The 27171-nt window shown below is 34.2% G+C and overlaps 1 protein-coding gene across 5 annotated transcripts in view; it reads right to left on the bottom strand.

Annotated features, from left to right (window-relative positions):
- Positions 1–27171, bottom strand: part of SHOC2 (SHOC2 leucine rich repeat scaffold protein) — a 72479-nt gene that overhangs the window by 21964 nt on the left and 23344 nt on the right. For all 5 annotated transcript variants that reach the window (XM_024555629.3, XM_053922143.1, XM_053922144.2 and 2 more), the window contains one exon: positions 10248–10385. In XM_024555629.3, the coding sequence (XP_024411397.1) occupies positions 10248–10385 (138 nt within the window). The remainder of the gene's footprint in view (positions 1–10247; positions 10386–27171) is intronic.

A 27171-nucleotide genomic window follows, 5' to 3' on the forward strand; every position in this document is an offset into this window, starting at 1 on the left:
AGGAAGTCCAGGAAGCCCAGAGAGTCCCAAAGAAGTTGGACCCAAAGAGGAACACACAAAGGCACATCATCATTAAGTTACCCAAGATTAAAGACAAAGAGAAAATCCTAAAAACAGCAAGAGAAAAGGAGACAGTTACCTACAAAGGAGTGTATATTAGACTATCAGCTGATTTCTTAAAAGAAACCTTGCAGGCAAGAAGGGGCTGGAAAGAAGTATTTGTAGTCATGAAAGGCAAGGACCTACATCCAAGATTACTGTATCCAGAAAAGCTATCATTTAGAATGGAAGGGCAGATAAAGTGCTTCCCAGATAAGGTCAAGTTAAAGGAGTTCATCATCACCCAGCCATTATTATATGAAATGTTAAAGGCACTTATCTAAGAAACTGAAGAAGATCAAAAACTATGAACAGTAAAATAACAACAAACAAACCTTAAAAAAAAAAAAAAAAAAGAAAAACAACGAAAACAAAAACTATGCAAACAACTAGAACAAGAACAGAATCAGAGAAATGGACATCGCATGGAGGGTTTTCAGTGGGGAGGGAGAAGGGAGGAATAGGAGGAAAAATGTACAGGGAAGCAGCAGCATAATTAGTAAGCATAAAATAGATGGAGAGAGATAAAAAATGGTATAGGAAACAGAGAACTCAAAGAACTTATACATATAACCCATGGACATGAACTAAGGGGGAGAAGGGGAATACTGGACGGTTGGGTGGTGCAGGGAGGAGGGGGGATAAAGGAAAAATTGGGAAAAATGTAATAGCATAATCTATAAAATATACTTTAAAAAATAAAAATAATAAAAATAAAATGGGGAGGGAGGAAAGATATTAATATTTTATCACTTGCCTATTCAATGCCCATGGCCACTTTAGCTACAGCAAGGCTCATAAAGGGGGAAATTTTCCTACTAGCAGCGATCATGTTTGACAATAAAGAATTTCAATACCTTTGAACAAATTTTAATTTGCTGTATGAAGTTGAAGGTAAAAGAGGTAAGGAGCATTAAAAAACAAAAATAAAGCAAAAACCTGGAAGTAGATAAGAGCAATCCTTCTCTCCTTCACACCACTGCTTTCCTTGTGGAAGGAAGCTGTTCCACTGTAATGAAATGGCTGAAGCATTGATTTAAGGGTCTGTGAAATCTGCCCGAACAGGAAAGGGCTTATGAATAGTAGAAAGTCCCCACAATTTTGTTCCATAAACTGACATGCCTCATTCAATCACTCTTTACAGTAAAATATTTTACAAATTCATTATTTTAAGCATGTTTTTATTTTCATTGAAACCTAAAGGCTTTCTTTCTCTGGTTAACAAAGTATGGTAACCAGATTCTAAATGTTTATCAACTCAAAAGCACAGCTAATATTGGAGAACCAGGTTCCTGAAATTTCTCTCCCAAAAGCAAAAAAGCTCTTAAAGTTTCTCACTTTTAAAATCAGAATAGGTTTCTAGAATTTAAAAATTACAAAATGAAAATGGTGAAATTGCCATATAACATTATACCAAAATTTGTGGTTATTTAAACAAGTTGGTACCTCCGACTTCCCTAAGCTTTTTCTTTTTCCCTGTGAGTGTGGTAGAAGAGGCTGAACCTTAAATAACGTAATATATGAAAACATGCTACTCTGATGAAGAAATTCACATTTGCAAAGGCTTTATCACTTTCTTGAGACCATGGCATGTTCAAAGAGTGGCATTTTGTCAAATCCATTACTGTCAAGAAAAAACAAAAGAGGTGAAAAAAAATTAAGGATGAAACATCAAAACTCTCTATGCCAGAAAAAAAAACTTGACATCAGAAGTCTGGCATTTACTGTGATTCATCCCTGCGGTGGTTTCAACCTCTAACCTCTTTCAATGAGCGGCTTTAACCACAAGCTAAACTGCAACCTAGAAATCAAGCCATAGCCTGCTTTAATGTTGAGCTGTTGCAACTAAGTAAAATCAGTGTTGCTGTGATTCTGTGTAAAAATGTAGGCTCATCATTGCCAATCACTGGCATTTAGCTTTTAAGTATTTAACTTTGACTGTAAATTGTTCTGTGCTCCAAATTGACAGCTTGCTTTCTTATGCTGTCAGATTTTTAAAATATGGCAACATCAAATGACTATGAATTAAAATTAGATGCTTTCAATTTCAGCAAATATAATCAGCATCTTTAGGTTAATTCAGTATAACTTTCGAGTAACACTAACTTAATTACCCTTAAACTTATTTTAACGAAGTAGCAAAAACTGAGTAAAAAAGACAAAATTCTAAAAATGAAATAACATCAAAGGTATAATTTTTTTCCAACATTAAACAAAAAACTCAAAGCACACTGAAAAGCAACCAATACAAAAGTTCATAAATGCCCAAAACCTAAAACAATGTCCCTACTAAAAAGAAAACTAGCAAACTAGCTGGATGGAAGCTGCACTGTAATTACCTAAAACCTAACTACTAAAACTCTACTTGTTGATAAAACCATAATTACTCTAACATTTCTTCAGAACCCAGTGCAACAAAAAGACCTCTGTGAATTGTTCTGTGCTCCAGCCTTGAACAGCAAGGTCTTGTTGCCTATTTCTCTCTTTATCTCATTTTGAAAAGAAATAGAAAGTAAAATATTTTTTCCTACTTCAGATACAACCCTCCCCCACCCTCCTCACCCCCAATTTCATAAAACCACCAGAGATCTCAGAAGGCTTTAGGATTATCAGGTTCATAGTTTGAAACCAAAAGACTTGCAACGAAGCTTAGTATTTTCTTTAGTTCATAAATGATTCTTAAATTAGAAAATATTTACATGAAAGAAAATACACTTTTTATTCTTTCACAGGAAAGACTAATGGTTAAATCAGAGAAACTATAAATGTGTTAAGTACTCTCTCATTTAACTGCATCTAGCTGCCCAATCCCCGTTCATTCCACGAGCTGTCAGCGATCCTGGCCGGCACTGCTAAGCCTGGAAATAAAGGGCAGCGATGGCTACCAAGAAAAGAAAACGACTCTAAAAATGTTTGTGTTAAATAAAGAAAAGAGGCAAAACATCTCAGTCTGCGTTTTTTAAAAACGAAAAGGTAAGGAAAGAAAGTGAACTTTGGAAAAGTAATTGTAAAGTGGTAGTTACAAGATTTGATTTTCAACTGAGTTTAGGGCTAATTTCTTTAGTGCAGAGAAAAGAGAGTAGGACGGCCGCTGCAGGACCAGCACCAACTCTCTAGGATAGGTGTTGGTTTTTTGCTTGTTTTTCATTTTAAATTACACTTTTTAAGAAGCCGACTAAGAAAAAGAGAAAAAGTGTCAGGAAAACTATATTCTAATTAGTCTGCCACTGTTTTAGGTGAATTGTGTTTCTCCAATAAATGAGAGGAAAATCTGAAAGGTCAATTAATACTGTTGAGATTTGTAACAGACCAAAGCCCAAATATTCAAATTTCTCACCAAATCTCACCCTTCTGCTATACAATCAAAGTACTAGGAATGAGGTGGATGGAGAAAGGTAAAATAATTATTTTAATAAGAATGGTATGTGGTAAATAACTACAATATTATAAAAAATTTCATTAAGCAATATTTATTCATTTTGCCATTATACTTGGAATAACAGCAAAATTCTATTTGCTGACAACTATCAAAGAATAGAAAAAACAAAATATTAAAATTTTTCTTACTGTTAAATGTTTCAGTTCTCATGGATTTCCAATACATACTTGTAATCTGACCACGTAGAATGTGCCAGAAGTGAGGCACCTGTATTATTCTGATTTTACATCTTAACTGCAAGAGATTAATAATGAAGTAAAAAATGTTTTCATACTAATATAAACACTTAAAATACAGAAGAAGAATTACTTCTGAGGGAACAAAGAAATGTATAATTAAGAAAACCAAGAGAAAGAAGGATACATGGAGATATTACCCTTTGTCAGAGGAAGTGAATCCAAAGGACCCTAGTCCTACTAACTAGAACATTTTATCATCCACTACTACCCTATGCTTTCTCTGTTTGCCAGGACTATTCATTTTAGTACTTTAATTGTATCCTCCTTTGATTGTATTTAAGAGGAAAGGAATAAAAAAACCTTCATAAAATATTAAATAATAAAATTTGTTAGACTATTTAAGAGTAAGAGAAGAGCTGATTGATGATCATGCCCTATATATCCATTTGGTCTGTTGAAAGAGTAGAGGAAATTATGTGGACATTAGGAGAAAAGAGTTCTAAGCAGAGCAATCAAAAAGTACAAAGACCCTTAGGCTAGAACTTGCCTGATACTCTCAGAGAACAAGGCAGCATCTATAATATCATAAGAAATACTCAGTTACCAGGCATCAATGAGAAGGGTAAGAAGAAAACTGTATTTCAAGCATCTTTAATTTTGGTTCCCCTGTCTGGTCTGCAGTAAACAATCATTATTTTTCTTTCTAATACTGGGCAAGACTTTAATTTTATAAAAGAAGTTGCTTTTAAAATGTGCTTTTATGTGACATTCCACTGAAAAGTGATCACAGTAAGACTACCTAAGATTCTTTTCTCCTTTACTGTTCCAATTTAGTTGGTTGTTCAAAATAAACAAACTTACAGACGTATATTTCAACATAAGAACATACAGTACAAACTAAGTATGTCAATATGTAATTCAAGAAAACTATACTGAAATAAAAATTAAACCTATATGTTGAATTTGCTCAGAATATCTCAGGGAAATAGAACCTGAAAGATCAACACTGAGAAATATATTAGAGTTCTTGAACTTCAGAAAAAAAGAAATAACCCTTTGGGTGGTAGGACAAAAAGATTAAATCACTTTATAAAGGGAAAAAATTGGACTGGCCTCATACTCTTGTACATTAAATTATAGAAGACAAAACTACCTCTTATCTCTACTAAGATGCTCAAGGAAAAGAAATTGGACCCAAAGATTTTTATATCCATCCAAACTATTCTTCAAGTATAAAGGTTACAAATATACAAGAACTAGTAAACTACTTTTTATGAGCCATTTCTGAAAAAACTACTAAAGATTGACTTTAGTCAATGAAGAGATGACTGAGGCATCATCATAAGAAACTATGGCCACAGAACTGTTGATGAACCTAAGACTAAAACAAAAGCAGAAATTAATAAGCAAAACATGACATGTCCTGACAATGTAACTAACAAAAATTAGGAGAAAAAGAGACAAAAAGGACAGGTAGAAAACTTAATTCGCCAATTGCATCATCTATGTCACTCTATTCAACAAAAGCAGAATGCACATGCAGTTGCACATAGCATACTAATCAAGACAGACAATATACTATGCCATACACTAAGTCTCAATAAATTTAAATGATTCAAGTCACACAAAGTACATTCTCAACAACAATGAAATTAAATCAGAAATCAGTAACAGAAAGACCCATTGGAAAACTGTTTGAGATATTGGAAACTAAATAGCACACTTCTTTTGTGTTTGTATTGTCTTAAAAAACAAACAAACATCAACTTGCTGTTCCACTTACTTATGCATTCATTGGTTGATTCTTATATGTGCCCTGACTGGGTATCAAACCCACAACCTTGGCGTATGGGATGATGCCCTAACCAACTGAGCCACCAAGCCAGGGCAGTAACACAGTTTTAAGTAAACCACAGATCACAAAAGAAACAGAAAGGTAAATCAGAAAGTATTCTGAACAAAACAAAAAGGAAAACTGATTATCTCAGAATGTGTGGGATGCTGCTAAAGCAGTACATAGGGGAAAGTTTATAGCACTAAAATGCCTGTATAAGAAGAAAGGTCTTAAATCAATGACCTCAAGCTTCCCCCATAAGAAACTAGAAAGAGAGTAAAACTTAATGCAAGCCAATGAAAGAAAATAATAAAGGTCAAAGTGGAAATCAATGAAAAAGAATCAGAGAAACAAGAGAAATCAGTAACACTTTGAGACAATCAATACAATTAATAAAACTGATATATTTCTTACTGATTAGGGGAAAAAGAATATATAAGTTATCGATATCAGGAATGAGAGAAGAGGTATTACTATAGATTCTATAGGTATTAAAATAACGGGATTATCAAACAATTTATACCTATTAAATGTGAAAAGTTAAATCAACATTATCGATACATTATATTTATTTGATTACTATACATAAAGATACAAATAATCAAGTTTGCTCAAAGAAAAAAGTGATAACCAAAAAGGTCATATCTATCAAAGAAATTAAAATTGTTTTAAAAAACATTTCTACAGGAGTTCGGGCCAAGATGGAGGCATAGGTTGAAATCCTCCGCTTACTCACACAACCAAAAGGAGGATAACAACCAATCTAAAATCAATAAACAATCAAAAGTGCCAGAAAATGAAACTGCATGAAACTCCAACCAAGGAATTAAAAAAAAAAATCAACCAGAGCAACCAGACCAGTAAAGCACAGACTGCGTGGTCCAACTCAGAAAAACCGCGCTGTGGTGGGGGACTGTAGGGGCAGGGCTGGCTGCCCAGCTGGCAGTCTTTGCGGGAAGGGCTGATTAAAGGGAAAAACTGACACTCAGAGCTGATTGTGGGCTAGGGTTCCCGGGGTTGGAGTTTCCCCCAGTCTCCCCCCAGAGGTCTTGGAAAAGTGCGCTGGGATTGAGCGGGTAAGCCGCACAGTTCCCTCTCTGGCCCCTCCCCCACACGCAGCGCAGCAGTGCAGCGAGGAGGGTTGCCCTACCTGGGTGAATACCTAAGGCCCGCCCCGCCCCCTTACAACCTATCAGGTGCACCGAGACAAAGAAATAGGACCCAAATGAAAGAACTGAGCATAACCTCAGGAAGAGAGCTATGCAATGAGGAGACAGCCAACCTACCTGATGAAGAATTTAAAGCCCTGGTAATCAAAATGCTCACAGATCTAATTGAGCTTGGTTGAAAAACAAAAGATACACGAAATGAAGCAAAATATTCAGGGAACCAACAGTGACAGGAAGGAAACCAGGACTCAAATCAATGATTTGGAACAAAAGGAAGAAATAAACATCCAACTGGAACAGAATGAAGAAACAAGAATTCAAAAAAATGAGAGGCTGAGGAATCTCTGGGACAACCTGAAACATTCCAATATCTGAATTATAGGGGTGCCAGAAGGAGAACAGCAGCAGCAAGAAGTTGAAAACTTATTTGAACAACAAAAAAGGAAAACTTCCCCAATCTGGTGAAGGAAACAGACTTCCAGGAAGTCCAGGAAGTCCAGGAAGCCCAGAGAGTCCCAAAGAAGTTGGACCCAAAGAGGAACACACAAAGGCACATCATCATTAAGTTACCCAAGATTAAAGACAGAGAGAAAATCCTAAAAACAGCATGAGAAAAGGAGACAGTTACCTACAAAGGAGTGCCCATTAGACTATCAGCTGATTTCTTAAAAGAAACCTTGCAGGCAAAAAGGGGCTAGAAAGAAGTATTTGAAGTCATGAAAGGCAAGGACCTATATCCAAGATTATTCTATCCAGCAAAGCTTTCATTTAAAATAGAAGGACAGATAAAGTACTTCCCAGATAAGGTCAAGTTAAAGGAGTTCATCATCACCAAGTCATTATTGTATGAAATGTTAAAGGGACTTATCTAAGAAAAAGAAGATCAAAAATACGAACAGTAAAACGACAACAAACAACTATCAACAAATGAACCTAAAAGAAAAGAAAAACAATGAAAACAAAAACTAAGCAAACAACCAGAACAGGAGCAGAATCAGAGAAACTGGACATCACATGGAGGAATTTCAGTGAGGGGGAAGGGAGGAATAGGGGGGAATAGGTACAGGGAAGAAGCAGCATAATTAGTAGGCATAAAATAGATGGGGAGAGGTCAAAAATGGTATAGGAAACACAGGACTCAAAGAACTTATATGTACAACCCATGGAATGAACTAAGGTAGGGGGGGATGCTGGAGGAATGGGGGGGCAGGGTGGAGGGGGGATACAGGGGGAAAAACTGGGAAAACTGTAATAGCATAATCAATAAAAAAATACTTAAAAAAAGGTAAAAATGCAACTGAAAAAAAATACATTTCTATAAAGAAAAATCTTGACCCAGATGGCTTCACTTATGAATATTTTATCAAATATAAAAACAATCCCATTTTAAACAAATTGTTCCAAAATCTGAAGGGAACACTTCCTAGTTTATTATATGTAGCTAGCATTACCCTGAAACTAAAACTAGAGAGGTTTTATAACATTATATGTACATGTATTGTTCATTCAAAACAAGTAAATTCAATTTTTAAGAAGTGTACTAGAATGTATCTTTTCCCATTATTTCTTTTGGTAAACAATTTTAATCTTATTATCTGGGTTTTTGTAAAGTTTAGGAAAATACTATAAGATTTCATTTTATTTGTTTCTTTATTGTATTACCTTTATTTTCTTTCTACAAATTCTAGTCCTTTCTGCCATGACTTTTTTCACTTATTTTGTATTTTTCTTTTTGTTCTAGGGCACTTCTCCACTTATCTTACACATTACTTTTTTGGCCTTTGGATGTGTTCATATTATACAGTATTTTCATTAAATTTCATTTGGCAAAGGTATTCTAAGAAGTATATTCTTTTCCAACAACCCTGATCACATTTTATAGATGCAATATGTATCTTTTCTATGCTCTTTTTCTTCTATGGTCAATTCTCTTTGTTCATCTTGGCCATTTCAATAGACTTTAAAGAGAGAAAAACAAGAAATAATTGTTCGGTCCCTAGTAAACCAGAAATCTGATTCTTTTATTTACATAGCAAATTTGGTAAAATATTTACTATGAATATTAACAGAAAAATTCATTTTGTGTCATAGACCATCTTGTCTTTCAGAGATAAATTTAATCCAATTACAACTAGTTAATTACAATACTTAGTTGCCATTACAAATAGTTATGTGATTTAAAGAGCTCTGGAGCAAGAATCAGAAGATAGAGGATCTAATGACTAGCTATTATATCCTACAGAAGACTCAGATTGCGTTTATGTAAATAAATAGTTGTCATATAGCCTAAGACAATCTATTATAATTTATTTAAAAATTCTTAAAATTGCTTTTGTTTCAAGTAATGGTGGACTAGGTGGGTAATTCAAGCAAACCCTCCCATTGGAAAAAAACAAACAAAAAATACTTCCAAAACAAAAATCAGAGAGCTAACAAGTTAATACTAACTTCCAGGCCAGAAACTGCTGGGAACCCAGAACCAAGCAAAAACAGTGCAGACGATTTTATCCTGCAAGTGCTTCCCTAAGTGAAAGATATAACTGAAAGGCTAGGACATGTTTCTGCCAAGAGTCAAAATACAGGAATCAATATCCACTGGGACTCTAAAAGGCTGCACCTCAGTACTAAAGGTAAACTGGAAGTAAAACAGCCCAAAAATTAGTCTGCAGCCTGCCTTTGACTCACCTTGAGGATCAGGAAAATCTCACGCCTTAGAACATAAATGAGTTAAAGGGTCCCTTAGGTACTGATAAATGGAAACAAAAATCCTTCTGGAGAAAGGTATCATCATGAGTCTCACATGATTTAGTAATAGAACTTCATAAATATTCATTACTGAAATTACATAAATTAAGTACAGGTGTAATTTTTCTGAAAAAAACATTATAGTAACCTTAATGTACATCAATAACTAAAAGATGTCTAAATTTTTCAAAATTCTCTTTACTATTCGTATAAATTTATGGGCATTCAGAAAAATTAACAAGACTGTAGATACAGAACATATCACAGTTAATGCAATTCAACATTTTGCAGTTTGGCTAAGTCTTTGAAACTCAAGACATTTTACACAGTCCCTCAGTATTATAGATGAACACACTTTAAACTATATTGGCTGTGTTTTAAAAACTAAACAGTAATGGTTTTATTTTTCAGTGTAGTCTACTTTAGTAAAGAAGAAACCCCACCCTATACAGTAGTACGTGACATTCTGAAGTCAGCAAAACTAGAAAATGCACCCGTTCTGCAATTTAAGCACAGAGCCATAGTAGAATATATACATATGACTTAATATTCTATCTTCTTTATGATCCAATTTAGCTCATTTCCCAAAACCTAATTATTTTCTTTGCCAACAAATGGAAATAGTGATTTTAAGATATTATCTTTTAGAAGTTTTACTACTTTGACAATGTTGAATTTTAATCTTTTAATATTTACTATCAAAATGGATCAAAAACTGTCTTTTAATGTGCAAATAGCTATAAATGAGTCATCAGCATCTTCCTTCTCCTCTCATACCATACCTATAGTATCTGGGAGGTCTAGCAGTTCATTATGCTGCAAGTCAAGGTTGGTTATCTGTGTGCAGTTTCCAATCTCCTTTGGAAGGTGTTCAAGTTGATTGTGAGCTACATCCAGCGTAATGAGGTTACATAATTCACCTGTGAATTAACCAACATAAAAATTTAATGATAATTATTAAAGAATATATTAAATAACACTGAAGGAAAAAATTTCATTTTTGTATCATAATACTTTCCTTCTGAAAAAGCCAAAGTCAAACACAAAATCTAGAACTGTTATTTGAAAATGGCATCTTACAAATACTAAATTATGTTCTACACCTGAAACTAATATGCTGTATCTCAATTATACATCAAAAAGAGAAAATGACATGAGATAAAATTGAAATGTTGGCTGTAAATGATTACCAATCAATATTATATATATATATATTTTAAGTAACCAATTCAACCACATTTACATTTGTGTATTCCAAGAGCTCACTATTTAACAAAATTCAACAAAATATCAGCTTTGAATTCAATTTCAGAGTCACTTATTATTTCAAAACATACAGGCTCTCAAATAGACGCATCTTCTGATGTTATATAAGTAAATTGAAACTGTTTCTCAATTTAATAGTACTCGAAAAGGGTAGAAAATAAGGAATATTTCTCCTTTTCATTCCAGCTGAAAGGGCTATATTGACAATACAGGTTATTCTTAATGTTATTCTGTCTTGAAACACTTTATAATTTATAACAGATATATATGTTCATTCATGATTTTTTTCCAAGGTAAAGGTTGAGCAAATAAAATGCATAGAACTCTGGAAAATGGGTGTGGCATACATTATTAAGCCACAAATAAACATAGGCAAAAAAAGAGAAAATAGAAAAACTGAATTTCATCAAAATTAAAAACCTATGTGTATCAAATGACACCATCAAGAGAGGGAAGAGAAACCCACAGAAGGGGGAAAAACATATGCAAATCATATTGGGTTAGCCAAAAAGTCCGTTTAGTTTTTTCTGTAAAATAAAAGATATATTTTTCATTTTCAACAATAACTTTATTGATTTGGGTATTTGGGGTATGTCAGTATCTCCCGCTATTGGCTTCTACTAGGTAGAGGCCAGGGGTGCTGCTAAACGTCTTCCAATGCATAAGACAACCTCACAGCAGAGAATTACTTGGCAAGAATGTCAATAGTACCAAGAAACTTCACAGACCACTTCTGACACATTCAATCAGTCACAGGACCTTTTCCACGCATGGCACAAATTTGGCCCCCAATCAGGGCCCTTACCGAAGGCAACCCATCGATAGATGTTTCTCTCCCTCTCTTTTTCCCTCCCTTCCCCTCTCTCTAAAATCAGTAAGATTTAACAAAAAATCCCTTTTGATTTGTTTAAATCACATAACATTTATTTATATTTTAATAATATATAAGTTCTCCAGGAAGTTATCCTTTAGTAATACGACTCTCTGCAAATAAGAAAACTGTGTGAATACCAACACATAAGAAGAGTGTCATCTAATAACACTGATACTTCTTTCTCATAATCTAGAAATTCCTAAAGATTTTGAAAATGCTAAAACTCCAAAACTGTGATTTAAATTTTTTATCAGCATCAGCACACAAAAATAATAAGTAAATTTGGCCTGTTAATGCATGAAATATAATAAACTCACAACTAAGTTATATGTATTATTGTGAGTTATATTTGAAAATTAGATTTTCCCTAAAATCCACGCATAAATTTTAAGAGATTCATAAAGAACATTTTCTCTTAAGAACCTTCAATTTTCTTCTGTTCAATGAAAAAAGACCTAATAAACTTCAGGGAAGTTTATAAAAATTTTCCATGAAAATCTAAACTAATCCAGAATTTCCTACCTAATGCAATTAACAAAACATTTTTAGTGTGGTTTTGAAAAATACAAAGTATTTAAGATCTCTCAGGGTGGGGGGTAAGTTGAGGGGGTGGCAGGATAGAGCAAAAAAGAAAAAGAACTCACAGACCTGGACAACAGTGTGGTGATTGCACAGGGTAGGGGGGTGAGTGCAGGTGGAGAGGGTTTAGGGATGATAAATGGTAATAAAAAAATATACAATAAAAAAGTATTAAAAAAAATCTCTCTTTGGAGTAACACTCCTATCTGCCCCAGCTCCTCTTTTTGACTCAATAATCAGAAACATTTGAGAATTCTGAATATACAATAAATTCTGCACTAGACAATACTGTGCCAGGAAAAGAGCCTATTTACAATTTGCAAGGGACAGGATATTAAATCTTTAACCAGTTCATGGAATACACTCACACTATTTACTATTTCTATACCCTGTCCAATTATATAGTACCTTTAAACATTTATTTTACCACTATGATCTGAATAATATAAAAAACCAAAGTCTGTCTGTCTATGGTGGCTCTAAAGGATAATAAACAAGATGTTAATAGTGACTTGTCATTGACTGGGTTTAAATGTGGTCTTTACATTCTATTTTATACATTTGTATTTTGTGATTTTTAATTGTTTTTGTACATTTTTTTAATTCAAAGGGGAAAGAGGGAGATTTAAGAGTAACGCCAGCAGTCTCTCCTACACTCCATGGAAGAACATTCTCTGACCCATAAACAGAAGTTTCCTATTTGTGGAGCAGATTATCTTTTAGTGAAAATGAATGCATCATGCTATCTATCATACTGATGACACCAGCCATTAACATGCACCTTATGGCTCATGTATGTTCTATATTTACTAAGCAATCTTTTGACTTTAAATTTGACTCCCCGTATAGATTTGCCTATAGAGAGAACACTGACTTCATTCATTTATCCATTCTACAAATGTTTATTAAACACCTACCATGTGCTAAACACTATTATAGGGACTGAGGATACAACAGGGTAAGAAAGAGACAAAACTCCTGTCTTCATAAAACTTATATTTTAATAAGGAAAAATATACAAATTAATAGATGATCAAGGTGAGGAAGTACCAAGAGTACAAAAGAAAATAATGCAGGCTAAGAGTAAGAGTGTGATGAGGAAAGGAGAAATTAAGAGTTATCAATAACAAATAAACAAGAAAAGTGACTCTGATAAAGCAGCACTTGAGAACAGACCTGAATAATGGGAGAAGGATGAAGCAATGGGACCATCAATGGGGAGGGTGTTCTGGGCTGAGTGAATAGAAAGCACAAAGCCTCTGAGGCAAGAGAGTAGTTCAAAACACAAAAGAAGGTGAATGTGGCTGGAATAATGAGTAAGGAAGAAAGTGGTAGGAGATGAAGTAGCCAGAAGTCAAATTCATTGAGGGTCTTGTAGACTAAGGTAAAAAAGTCAGCTGTGACTTGAAGAGGTAGTGGTGTAGGTAATAAGAATGGGTTTTTTATTTATCATTATTTTTGGAGCAGTTTAATGTTTACAGAGAAACTGCACAGAATGTAGAGTTCTCATACACCCCCTTCCACACACAGTTTCCCCTATTCTTAACATCTAGCACTATATGGTACATTTGTTACAGTTGATAACCATTGATACATTAATATTAACTAAAAGTCCACGTTTTACATAAGTAGTCATCCTTTGTGTTGTCCAGGCCTATGGGCTTTAATAAACACATTATTAGCATGTATCCATCATTACAGTATCATATAGAATAGTTTCACTCCCCTAAAAAATTCCTGTGCTTCACTTATCTTTCCCTCTTTCCCTCTCCCAGAGCTCCTGGAAACTATTGATCTTTTTCCTTTTTCCTTTTCTAGAATGTTATATAGTTGGAATCACATAGCACACAGCTTTTTCAAATTGGCTGCTTTCATTTAGCAATGTGCATTGGAGGTTCCTCCATGTCTTTTTGTGGCTTGATAGTTCATTTCTTTTTATCATTGCACAATGCTCCATTGTATGGGTATCACATTTGTTTATCCATTAACTTATTGAAGGACATCTTGGTTGCTTCCAATTTTTAGCAATTATAAATAAAACAGCTCAAAACATTTTATATGCAGTTTTTTTGTATGAACATAAGCTTTTAACTCTTTTGAGTAAATAACCAGGAGCATGATTGATGGATTGTATAGTAAGACTATGTTTGCCTTTGTAAGAAATTTTCAAGTGTCTTTCTAAGTGGCTGTATTAATTTGCATTCCCACCAGTAACAAACGGGTTTGCACCAGCATTTGGTGTTGTCCATGTTTTGGATTTTAGCCATTCTAATAGGTATTAAGCGTTAGTGGTTGTACTTTGAAAGTATAGTTTTACAGGATATACGGTAGCTTTATGGAAAAGCAATAATAATGTATCCATGTTTGCCACCAAAAACAAAAACCTTAGAATCTATTCTTAGTAAAATAAGATCTATTTTAAAATATAATAAAAGCAGAATGTTATAAACATAAAGTAGGAGATATATACATATACACAAAGTGATGAGTAAATAGAGAAGTGAGATTCTAACTAGGTTGATTGATGAAAGCTAGACTTTAAAAGATAATCAAGAACTACAAGATATTCCAAGGAAAAGAAATAATATGAGGAAAACAGGAGGCAAAAAAAAAAAATCATGGGCTCCACAATTCCTTTGCTAGGTATGTATTCAAAAGAAATGAGTCCTTATGTTTAACTAAAGTCTTAATATTACGATAACATAGTGGCACTATTTTTATTAGCCCCAAGTTTAGAACTATTGAACAGCAGAATGGATAAACTGTGACATATTCACACTACAAAATATTATGCAGTGAGAATGAACAATCTCTGACTACATATACCAATATGATAAATAATGCCAAGTGGAAGAAGTTGGACACAAAAACATACACATGTTATATGATTCCATTTATATTAAAACAAGGAAAATTAATGTATGTTGGTAGAAGTCAGGATATTAGGTTACCCTTGATGGGAACAGTGACTGAAAAAGGTGTTTCCTGGGTGGTCTTGATGTTCTATTTTTTTAACTTGAATACTGACTACACAGTCTGCAAATAATCTTGAGTTGTACATTTATGACATATCAATAAAAAATTCAAAAAAGAAAGAAAAAAGAAAACAGTCTCGGACCTAAGTCCCTACTTTTTGGGTCTGACTTAATCTATCCAAGGCAAACAAACAGAAAAAAGATATTTTTTAAATTTGTATTAGATGCAGAGTAGTCAACATATTTTAGTAAAATACTGTGTTTTTTCTTTATGGATGTTCTCTGAAGTCTAAACTAAGTCCATTTTGAAAACTTTCCTTTCCTTTTGTCCTGGCTTCAGAGGATGCAGAGACTGCAATCTCCATCCAAGGCTTTTTAAGCACGACATTACCCTACATCAAGCTATGAAGCAGGATGGACACATCACTTCTCAAAAGTGACAACACTGACTAGACTCATGTTGGAATTCTTCCTGCTACTTTTACAAGCAATATAGTCTCCCAAGTTACACTAAAATTTACAGTCATTTTCGTTTTTTAATACAGAAAGGCAATATTCCACGTGCAAAAAGCAGTGGGGTACATGGCCCCTGATATCCCGAAGTTAGATAATTGGGATATAAAACTAACATTCATGAAACAACAGAAGGGTAACTTTAGGTGGAAAAAAATGTTTTTTTCTCTTTCTGGAGACTTCAAATAATTAAAATTCTTAAATACTAAATTCCTGAGGATCATTTGGCTCTTTTCTGAGTTTCCCATATTATTTTACAATAATCTTTGACTTTTAGTATGCTAAAAATATTTTACATATGGCTTGTTCAGTACAGAACCTTAATGAATATTTGATTAAATAAGTGAGAAAACTAGTAACAAAGGAACATTATACAAACATTTGAATATACTATACCCCTATAACAGAAGATAAACTGAGCATTAATTCAGCAAAAATTCTTACATGCATGGTCTCTTTACCAGGCACTGAAGATACAAAGAGACTACGATACACTAAATAGTTATTCTGATAAAACTTAAAATTAGAAATAGACTATATGTAATTTAAGGGAGGCTGGAGAGGGCTCTGCTTATGAAATTTCACCATTAAAGCACCATTCTTTTGCATCTTCAAGGTCATCAGTGGTCACAATTCCCTAAGGTGATCATTTTATTCACTTATTCATTCAAGAAAAACAGATTGTGTACCTACTGGAGATTAAGCAGTTAAGAAAACAAAGTCTTTCTCATGAAATTTACAATCTAGTGTGCAGGGAGTGGGGAATCAGAAAATAAGGAAATAAAGAGACAAAAAGTCATAATTGCTATAAACAAAATAAAGAAGGAAAGGGAAGTTGGGAATAAGTGTATTGACAGGAGAAACTGAGCATATTTGAACTGAAATATGGCAGGAGAGGGAAAAGGGAAGGGAAGAGACCTAGAGTCTTCAATATCAAACTAAGGAATCTGGACCTTTTTGATCAGGTAAGAAAGCACAATTTAAAGGGTTTCAACGTAGCATGATAACCACAGCACCGTTCTGAAAAGACTACTTTCTCACAGATTCGAATGGATGGATTGGTGAAGGTAGAATCAGAAAGCACAGCCTGTTAGCAGTTAGCCCACATGAAATAATATGAAGGACTACAGCAAAAGCAACAGCAGTGGGATGGACAGACCCACTTACAGTAGCTACTAGGAAAGGTAGAAAAACAACTGGAATGCAACAGAACAGTAATTCTTAAATTACATGTAACGAATGCCCAGTTTTGTGGTTTTGTTTTTTCCCCAATTTGTTGTGAGTCAATATTTTGTAAAATACAAACTTCTATTTTTTGTTAACTTGTGGCAAACTGGTAACAAAAAATTAGTGGTTCCACACTTGTCTGGTAAGTAGGCCACACCTTGACTACAACTAGAACAAAAGAAAAAAAAATCCCCTGATTCTAAGATCTTGAACCTTGTTGATAGAGAAATGATGCAATTAGAAAGATAAGTGAAATCTGAAAAGAAGAAGAGTTTTTAGTGAGAAGTTATATTTTAATCACACTGAACTGGAGATACCAGTGAGACATCCAGGTAAAATATGTAATGGTTAATTGGGAAAAAAAAATAAAACATACAGATATGAAGAAAACATGATCTTGATAGAACATTTTTGTTCTAAAGAGGGAATTGAGGTTACTATCTGCAAAGAGTCAAGTATTGGGCTTCTGGCTAATGGCAATGGTGGAGGCCTGGATAAATTATTGAAACTCTGGATAAATTATTTTTAAAAAACACTCTATAAAAGCATGCAGAGAGACAAAAGCAGGTAGAAACTGGAGGGAATTCAAGTCTTGCCAAAAGAGAATTGTGATGGGCAGATTTCTGAGATGGCCCCAATGATTCTGCCTCTCATATATGTAACTGTGCACATTGTATAATTACCCTTTCCTTTGAGAGTAATCTGAACTCAGTGACTTCCTTCTAATGAATGGAATATTGCAAGGGTGATGAGATGCTAACATCTGTGTGTGAGTAGGTTACTTGCTAGCTAACCCTTTAAAGAAGCAAGCTGCCATGTTGGAAAGGACCAATAGGGCAAAGTACTGAGCACAGTCTCCAGCCAACAACCAGTAAGAAATTGAATCCCTTAGTCCAACAACCTGCTAAGATCTGAATCCTGACAACAACCAAATGAGCTTGCATGCGAATCCTTCCTGAGACACGTCTTCAGATGACATTCCAGCCCTGGCTATCACCTTGACTGAGAGACCTTGTGAGAAACCCTGAATCAGAAGATCCAGTTAAGCTGTGCCCAAGTATGAACCACAGAAACTGAAAATGAATATTGTTTTAAGAGTTATTTTTTTACAGTAATTTGTTGCACAACAGTAGATAGCTAACATAGGAATCACACTGGACGAGATCCACATCTGTAAGGCTTTTACCATGAAGTTATAAACTTGCCTGTGGAAAATAAATCTCAAGTAGAAAGCCAGTGTCCTATTGGCCTGAGAAGCCAGAGGACAAGGTCCAAAGTTACAACAGTAACCAGAATTCAAGGTTGGATATCCCGAAAAGGGGAGACTACAAAGAATGAAGTCCCAAAATCTATATATAAAAAACCCTCAAATTCTTGACTGGCTCCAAAAATATACCTATAGGAGAAAAAACTGAAAGGGGCCCAGGTGGAAAACAACAGCTAGAAGGTTAAAAGAGCCAAGCAGAAAATTTGACAGCAGCCATGAGTTGTGCGTAAGATTTTAGATTTTTGGTCCTGCCAAGTGAGAAGGATCAGGTAACAAAGTCCTAAAATGACCACAGCATAGGAGTAAAGACCACATCTCAAGACTGGAATTTGCCCTGAGTTTAAGGACATAACCAAATAGAACCACCCTAAGAGCTAAGTCCGAGACTCTACAGGATCAAAGTGACTCAATAGTAATTTAGTTACCTACCAGAATAAAATTTAACACTTTTTATTTATTTACTTAATCCTCTCCCGTGGGTAATTTTTAAATTGATTATAGAGAGAGAGGAAAGGGAAGAGAAAGAGAGAGAGAGAAACACTGATGTGAAAGCAAAACACCAATCAGTTGCTTCCCATACACGCCCCAACTGACCGGGGATCGAACCCACAACCTAGGTATGTGCCCTGACCGAGGATGAAACCCACAACCTTCTGGCATATGGGGTGATGTTCCAACCAACCATGCCACCTGGCCAGGGCACATCTCACACTTTTCTAGAGGTCAATAACAGAATCCCTAGTCATTACAGTATCATCTATTTATACTACACAATCTAGAGTTTCTAGTGTGGCTCAGTTGGCTGGGCATCACCCACAAAGCGAAAAGTCACTGTTTCAATTCCCATGAAGGCACATGCCTGGGTCGTGGGTTCTGTCTAGTCAGGGCACATGCAGGAGGCAACCGATCAATGTTTCTCTCTCACAGCAATATTTCTCTTTCTGCCTCCTCTCCCCTCTCTCTAAAAATAAACAAATAAAATCTGGGAAAAAAAAGTTTCTAGATTGACTTCTATTTCTTGCCATAATACAACTAGTAAATGGACAAAATACAGTTGTCCCTCCTAATAATCTGCAAGGGATATGTTCCAAGACCCCCAGTGGATGCCTGAAACCAGATTGTATAGAACCCTATACATGCTGTTTTTTCCTGCGCATGCATAGCTATGACAAAGTTTAATTTATAAATTAGACACAGTAAGAAATTAACAATAACTTATAGTACAATAGAACAATTATAATACCCTGTAGTAAGTTATGTAAATATGGTATTTCTCAAAATATCTTACTATGCTATACTCACTGTTTACTTAAAGGAAACACTTTACAGCTTCGCTTCGGCGTATCCAAATTGCCATCACCACTAGTCTTGAAGTTTGGGGCCATTATTAAGTAATATGAGGGTACCTGAATATAAGCACTGCAATACTATGACGGTTCATCTGATAACCGAGATGTCTACTAAGTGACTAAGGGGCAGGTAGTATAATACGCTGGAAAAAGGAATGTTTCACGTTCAAAGTAGAAAGGCATGAAATTTCACCACACTACTCAGAAAAGTGTGCACTTTAAAACTTATAAGTCATTTATTTCTGGAATATTCCATTTAATATTTTCTGACTGCAAGTAACTGAAACCAGGAAAGTGAAACTGTGGATAAGGGGCAGACTGCTGTACAGAAGAAAATGGTAGAGAGTAGACAACAGTCATACGTGGCTGTGATCCTGGATATGAAGGAAAGAAACTATATGAGCATTATAATTGTCCCACATAATTGGCTGGCATGATCCAGGCCATTAAAAAAGCAGGGAAGGAATACCAAACAAAGGCCGATAGTCTTACCGAGTGTAGTGGCAAAAGGTGTGAGTTTACAAAGGGCCAAGTATCAGAATATTTTAAGCAGAATTTGAGAGATAAAAGACATACAAATACATCTGTGCAATCTGCAGAAAAATTCCTTTCAGTCTTTGCCTAAATACTGATCTGCATATATGTAAAAAGAAATTACCAAAAATTAAGTAAAGAACCAGCAAAAACAAGCAGTAGCCCATAAAATTCCTAGCAGTCACATAGGCTAGGAATAGTCTGAGTTCCTGCCAGGCAGAAAGGAAAGACCTCATAATATACAGTGCCATCAAGGAAATTCCTCAGAAAGATACCAGTTTAGTAGTATGGCTAAGTTAGACCTAGACTACAGGCTACTCTGAAACCACCATAACAAAGCCTAAAAGCCAGCCACAAAAGGATCAGACTGATTCCAAGTAACTTAACATTATGCCAGAACAAAGTTCAGCACTATTTGAAAGAATACAACAAAATCTAAGACCCCAAAATATAAGAATTATAGTGCTGGACATCCAATTTAAAATTATCAATCATGCAAAGAAACAGGAAAATATAACCCACAGGCAGGAGGAAAATCATTCCATAAGCTATACAGAAATAAAAGAGATGATGGAAGTAGAAGACACTGAAAAAGCTCCATATGTTCAAGAAAGAAAAAAAAAAACCCCAAAGCCCCCAAATGCAATATATGCAGGTTAAATGTACATTATCTAAAATTAAAATTTCACTGCATGGGATTAACAATAGATTTAGACACTGGAAAAATGATATGTAGCAATAAAAAATTTTCGGTAGAAACAATCTAAAATACACAACAAAAAATAGATTAATGACCTAAAAGACAATATAATATATGACGTACAATATACATATATGTAGAGATCCAGAGAGAGGACAGAAAAGCAATGAAGGGGCCAAAATGGAAAAATCTCAAGAAATAAAGTTCAAAATCTTTTCACCTTTTAAAAAAAATTTTATTTATTTATTTTTAGAGAGAGGTAAAGGGAGGGAGAGACAAAGGGAGAGAGACATGGATAAGGTGCACGCCCCAACCGGGGACTGAACCTGCAACCCAGGCATGTGCCCTGACCAGTAATTGAACCCAAGACCTTTTATTTTGCTGGATAACACCCAATCAACTGAGCCACACCAGTCAGGGCCAAAATCTTTCTACCTGTAATGAAAACCATAAACCTATAGAGCCAAGAAGCTCACAAACTCCAAGCAGAAGAAGCATAAAGAAGACCAAATACAGGTACTTTGTAAACAAACTTCTGGAAACCAAGCATCAGGCACAAAGAAAAAAATATTAAGAATATACAGAGAAAAAAAGACTTTACAAACACAGTAATAAAGATAACAATAAAATTCTTGTCAGAAACTAGGCAAGCCAAAACAAACCAAAATAGGAGATGTATCTTTTAAATATTAAAAAGAAAAGCTATCAAACTGGAATTCAATACCAGGAAAATAGCTTTCAGAAATCCAAGCAAAATAAAGGCTTTCAGACAAACAAAAGCCTACAGAATTCATTATGAGAAGACCTGTACTACAATATATATTAAAGGAAGTTTTATGGGCAAAAGGAAAATATCAGAAATTCAGATCTACACAAAGAATGAAAAGTACTTGAAGTGGTAAACACATGGGTAAATATTAAAAATCTTTTTCACACTTTCTAATCTCTTTAAAAGATAACTGAAAGAATGATGACTTCAAAAGGCACAGGAACCAATGTAAAAGAGTTCATAATTACCAAAGCTGGAACAATTTGAGCAAAAAAAAAATTTGATAAAAATAATATTGAATTGTAACCCACAGAATAGAATGAGTCCAGAATTATGTCATGAAGTAATTGCATAAACAAATAAATGGAGGAGAAGGGACAGCTCTTCCTTATATAAGAATTTCAATTAATAAATGCAAAGAAAAGGGAAATAAAAAGGTCATTCAAATACAGTAATAATTGTTTAAAGGAAGATCCACTAATGAATGCTAAAATTAGTGAGCAAAATATTAATTTACAACCTCAAACTAGTCATGAGAAAACACCATACAAGCAAAAAAATTAGTGATATATTACATATCACTAAGCAGTACTCTTCAAAAGTACCTATGTCATAAAAGAAAACAAAAGACATTTAGTATTTCCGACTGTCAGAGGTTAGAGAAGACTATGGACACGTGACTATTAAGTGTAATGGGGGATTCTGAAACAGAAAAATTACATTAGTGGAAAAATTGGTGAAATCAGAATAAAATCTGTAGTTCAGTTAATAGTACTGTACCAATGTTAATTTCTTGGTTTTGATCACTGTACAACAATTGCACAGGATGTTACTATTAGGGGAAACTGGGTAAAGGGTATATGGGAACCCTCTGCACTAGTTTTGCAAATTTCTGTAGGCCTAAAATTTGTTCAAAATAAAAACCTTAAAAAAGATACAGTTTAGCTCTGGCTGGTGTGGCTCAATGGATTGGGTGCCAGCCTACAAACCAAAGGGTTGCTGGTTCAAACCCAAAGGGTCACCAGTTTGATTCCTAGTCAGGGCACATGCCTGGGTTGCAGGCCATAAAACAGAATTTAGAAAAATATTCCCAAGAATATTAAGAGGTAAAGACAGACATTTTATAATAAAATGTTGCCTCATCAAAAAGAAAATAAAATTCTAATTATGTACACAACTAATAACAAAGTTTCAAAATAAAAAATAATAACACCAATAGGTGAAAGACAAACTATTATACTGGAATAGTTCAACACTCATTTCTCACTAATTGACAGAGAAATCAATAGGGGTATAGAGGAAATGAATAACATTATCCTCCTACTTGACCTTGTTCCAAAACCAAAAGCATAATGTACATTTTTCCAACTGTAAATAGAACATTTACCAAGACAGACCATATTTTATAAATCGATAACAAGAAATATCTGAAACTATCTCTCAAATACTTGGAAATCGAACAATTCTAAATAATTCGCGGTGAGAGAGGAAGTAACAAGAGGTATTTAGAAAATTTTTTCAACTGAACAACAATGAAAATACAACATATCAAAATTTGTGCACTGCTGTGAAAATAGTGCTTGGGCAGAGATTTATAACTGTAAATGCTTATATGAATGATTGACCAACCCTTGAACGTGGGGGTAAGGGACACAACCCCCATGCAGTCAAAAATCCAGGCAGAACTTTTGACTTTCCAAAAACTTAACTACAGTCATGCCTTGGCATCCATGGGGGACTGGTTCCAGTACCCCGACGGATGCCCGAGTCACTTATATAAAATGGCACACAACAACGCACAGGCGGTCCTCCACATCCACGGATTCCCAAAGATGGATGGAAAATACTGCTTTCCATCTGCAGTTGCTTGAATCCCTGAATGCAAAACCCACAATACAAAGGGCCTACTGTATATTTACTGAAAAAAATCCACCTGTAAATGGACCCAAGCAGTTCATCAAACCTATTTTGTTCAAGGATCAACTGTATAATGAAAAGAAGAAAGATTTGAAATCAATCTGATAATTGAAAAAAGTAGACAAAGAAGAACATATTAAAACTTAAAGACCAAATTATTTAAAAAGCAGAAAACAAAACAAAAACACAGATAAATTAGAAAAAAACACCAAAAGCAGTTATTTGAAAAGACCAACAAAACAGATACACTTGCAGCCAAGGCTGATCAAGCAGAGAGAAAACTCAAATTACCACTATCAAGAATGAAAGAGGGACATGAGTACATGTATTACAAACAGTAAGAGAACAATAAAGAACTATTTTGAAGTTTATGCCAAAATAGTCAACAAATATAAATCTTTGACAGATTCTATCAAAATTCAATTGAGAACAGAAAACTCAAAAAATAACTCTTATTATCTAAATTAAATTACTAATAAAAACCCTTCCTACAAAGGAAACCCTAGACCCAGATTACATAATTGATAATTCTTCTAAACATTGGGAATAATAATAATTCTACACAAACTCTTCCAGAACATGAAAGAACTCTTGCAACTCATTCTATGATAAGAAGCTAGCATTACCCTAGTAGCAAACCACACACACAAAAAGAAAATTACAGATCAATAACCATGATGAATATACATGCAAAAATCCTTCACAAAATCTTAATAAATCTAGCAACGTATAAAAAGGCCCCATTAAAATGTATCTAGTAGGCACTCAAATATTGCTAAGTAATACGTAATTTAGGTTTGTTTGTTTCATAAATTGTGGCCTTCCCTATACTATCATTTGACTCTTTTTAAGGATGTTTATATTTTAAAAATAACTCTTGTTCTTGAACTTACAAGGATATTTTTCAAATACTGAGTTTAGCTCTCTAAAAAATCACATCAGGTCTTACTAAAACACATTTATTTATAAAACTACATAATCAACAAGGGCTGGAAATACCTATCATATGAGCTTGAATGGATTTAGCGGCTTAGATCAGAATTTATACATTATTTAAATTTGTCTTATAGGGCTTAATTCTCCCTTTCCCTGCAAATAAGGCTTCAGTGGCTCTTCTAAGCAACTGCTTCTGCAACTTAGCAACATGAACAACAATGCCTGCACTCCTTTGAGTGGTTTGAATGCAGTCATTCGAGTACAATGATTGCCCTCTTCCTCACACCTCAGCAGAACCAGAAGTCAATGGTATCCTACCGAATCCTTCTCAGATAGCTCAAGTGGTATTTTCTGTTTTCCTCCTTCCTCCTTTAGCAATAATAATTTTTCCAGTTTTTGTTGTTTAATGAAAGACCTGATAATTTGATAACAATAAACAAAATTAACAGTTTATTTCTAGGTCTCTAAGGTTTCATACTGAGTCCCAGTCAAAAGGAGTTATTAACTCTGAATTCCCCTTCCTGATTTATTTTTCTTGCCAAACTAAGTTACTCATTAACACTTGTACAAAATACTCAAATAAGACAATAAAATAATGTTGCCTGGATCATGAAAGCAACTGCATCACCCCTGGAAGTTCTGGGAGAATTTCAAAAATTTTAGGGACTAGGGTTACAATTTGAGTTAATACTGAAAAATGGGTAATAGTGCTAGGCTTCATTAAATTCACTTCAAGCCACATTTACTGAAAATCTATTATTTATTCTCTACTGTAATTCATAGAAAATTACAAAATTGGGTGTTAGAAAATCTCTGAGATCCTTCAACTTTTAAAAAATTGCTGATTCCGTTCTTTGTATGTTTGTATAGATATTACTTATATATTTATTATGTACTGATTGTATATCTAACTTGACTTATAAAATATAATACTGCAGTACAGTAGGAAATTGATTTTTATTTCAACAAATGTTACTGAGCCAAATGTGTAAAAAAAATGTACTGATTCTACTTTCTCATGTACCTGAATGCTGTGGACTGTTTTTTTAAATACATAAAAATGATGAGTTCTCATAAAGCATATGCTTTTAACATACCAGATTATTCTAAGCAAAAAGGGTTATTCTGACAAATTCACATGAAATTGTTACACTACAGAAAAGATTTTTTTAAAAGTTCCTCTAACTTAGCTATCTTAGAAAAAATAATGTATTAGGGGAAAGCTTTAAAGAAAAAGAAATCCTGAAATAGGTCACAATTCAATGAAAGAAAATAAACTGCAGGAATATTAGTAAGAGACAGAGATGAAGTTTATTTCTGATCTGAAAGATAAACCATTTCCTTCCTAGAAATTCTTTAAAACTTCCTTGTCCATAATTTCCCCGAACTAAATTGATCAATTATTCAAACTGAGTACCTGATGGCCCTCAATCTAATCCACCCAGGCAGAAAAGAAGAAGAAATTTACAATATCTCTAATATGAAACTCAAAGGACAATTTGAGGCATAAGGGATGGTTATTTACTGTTTTCCCTCTGAAAACATGGTTTCTTGACTTTCTTGGTGTATATGAAGAGTCTCTTTCAAGGAAACAACTGGTGAAAGGAGGTATGGAAAGGAAGAACAGAATATTGATCCATAAAAGTAAGCAATAATTAAGATTTCCATCTATCTACATGCCTTATACAAAAGAAGAAAAATAAATGAACCAAATGCGGAGTTTTATTGGCTACTCTGATATATCTCTGGCTCTTCATATGCTTACATGTATTCTCTGTTCAGTATACTATAAAAGTACATTTTTCCAACTGTTTATTTTCTGCCAATTTTCACCCAAGTGAAAATTTATCACTGGCATCAAATCACATGGCATTAATAAAGATGCCACTAATGTTAAAACAGATAAATGTTCTAATTTTAATATAATTTCCCTATAAGGCAGCAGCACAGTACAACCTTGTGTAATGGTTAAATTCCAAATATATCATTTAAACTAAATAGTCGCTACATTTCAAAAACTTCTTATTTCTCACATTCCTCAAATATACTGCCAAACACAAACTGGATGGCGTAACTGAAAGTGGCATACTTATAAAACGAAATAATAATTTGCATAAATTTCGGATTCTAAATTCTCTTATGGGTTTCAGCAAATTATATTAAAGGTGTGTAACACTTTAAAAAATGTCAAATTTCCGTTTTACTTGATCTTTGTGTCTGGGTCTTATTTTGAAAATATTCTCAAAGGAGCTGACTTTATGCATTTTCTTTAAAAAGCAGTAAAGGAAGATCTGCATCACAGAAAACAACTTTGTCTCTCCTTTACAATAAAGGATCACTTTCAAGATTTTAAAACAAGTCTATAGTCATAAGGGAACTGCAATCAAAACTACACTCATGGAATGGCTACCATATAAAAGACAGAAAACAAGGATGTTGAGGTTGTAGAAAAACTGGAGCCTTCATACACTGCTGCTGGGAATGTAAAATGGTGAAGCCACTTAGGAAAACAGTCTTGCAGTTCCTCAAAATGTTAAACATAAAATTACCATATGACTCAATAATTCCACTTCTAGGTACATACCCAAGAGAAATAAAAACAAATGCCCAAAGAAAAACTTGTGCAAAAATATTCAAAAAATGTTGATAGTAATTTTATTCATAATAGCTAGAAAGTGGAAACAACACAAATGTTCAACACAAACAATGAATGGATAAATAAAATGTGGTATATTCATGCTATGGAATATATTCAACAATAAAAGGAAATGAAGTACTGATATATGCTACAACCTGGATA

This window comes from Desmodus rotundus, chromosome 4 (assembly GCF_022682495.2).
Source record: "Desmodus rotundus isolate HL8 chromosome 4, HLdesRot8A.1, whole genome shotgun sequence".
Lineage (NCBI taxonomy): Eukaryota > Metazoa > Chordata > Mammalia > Chiroptera > Phyllostomidae > Desmodus > Desmodus rotundus.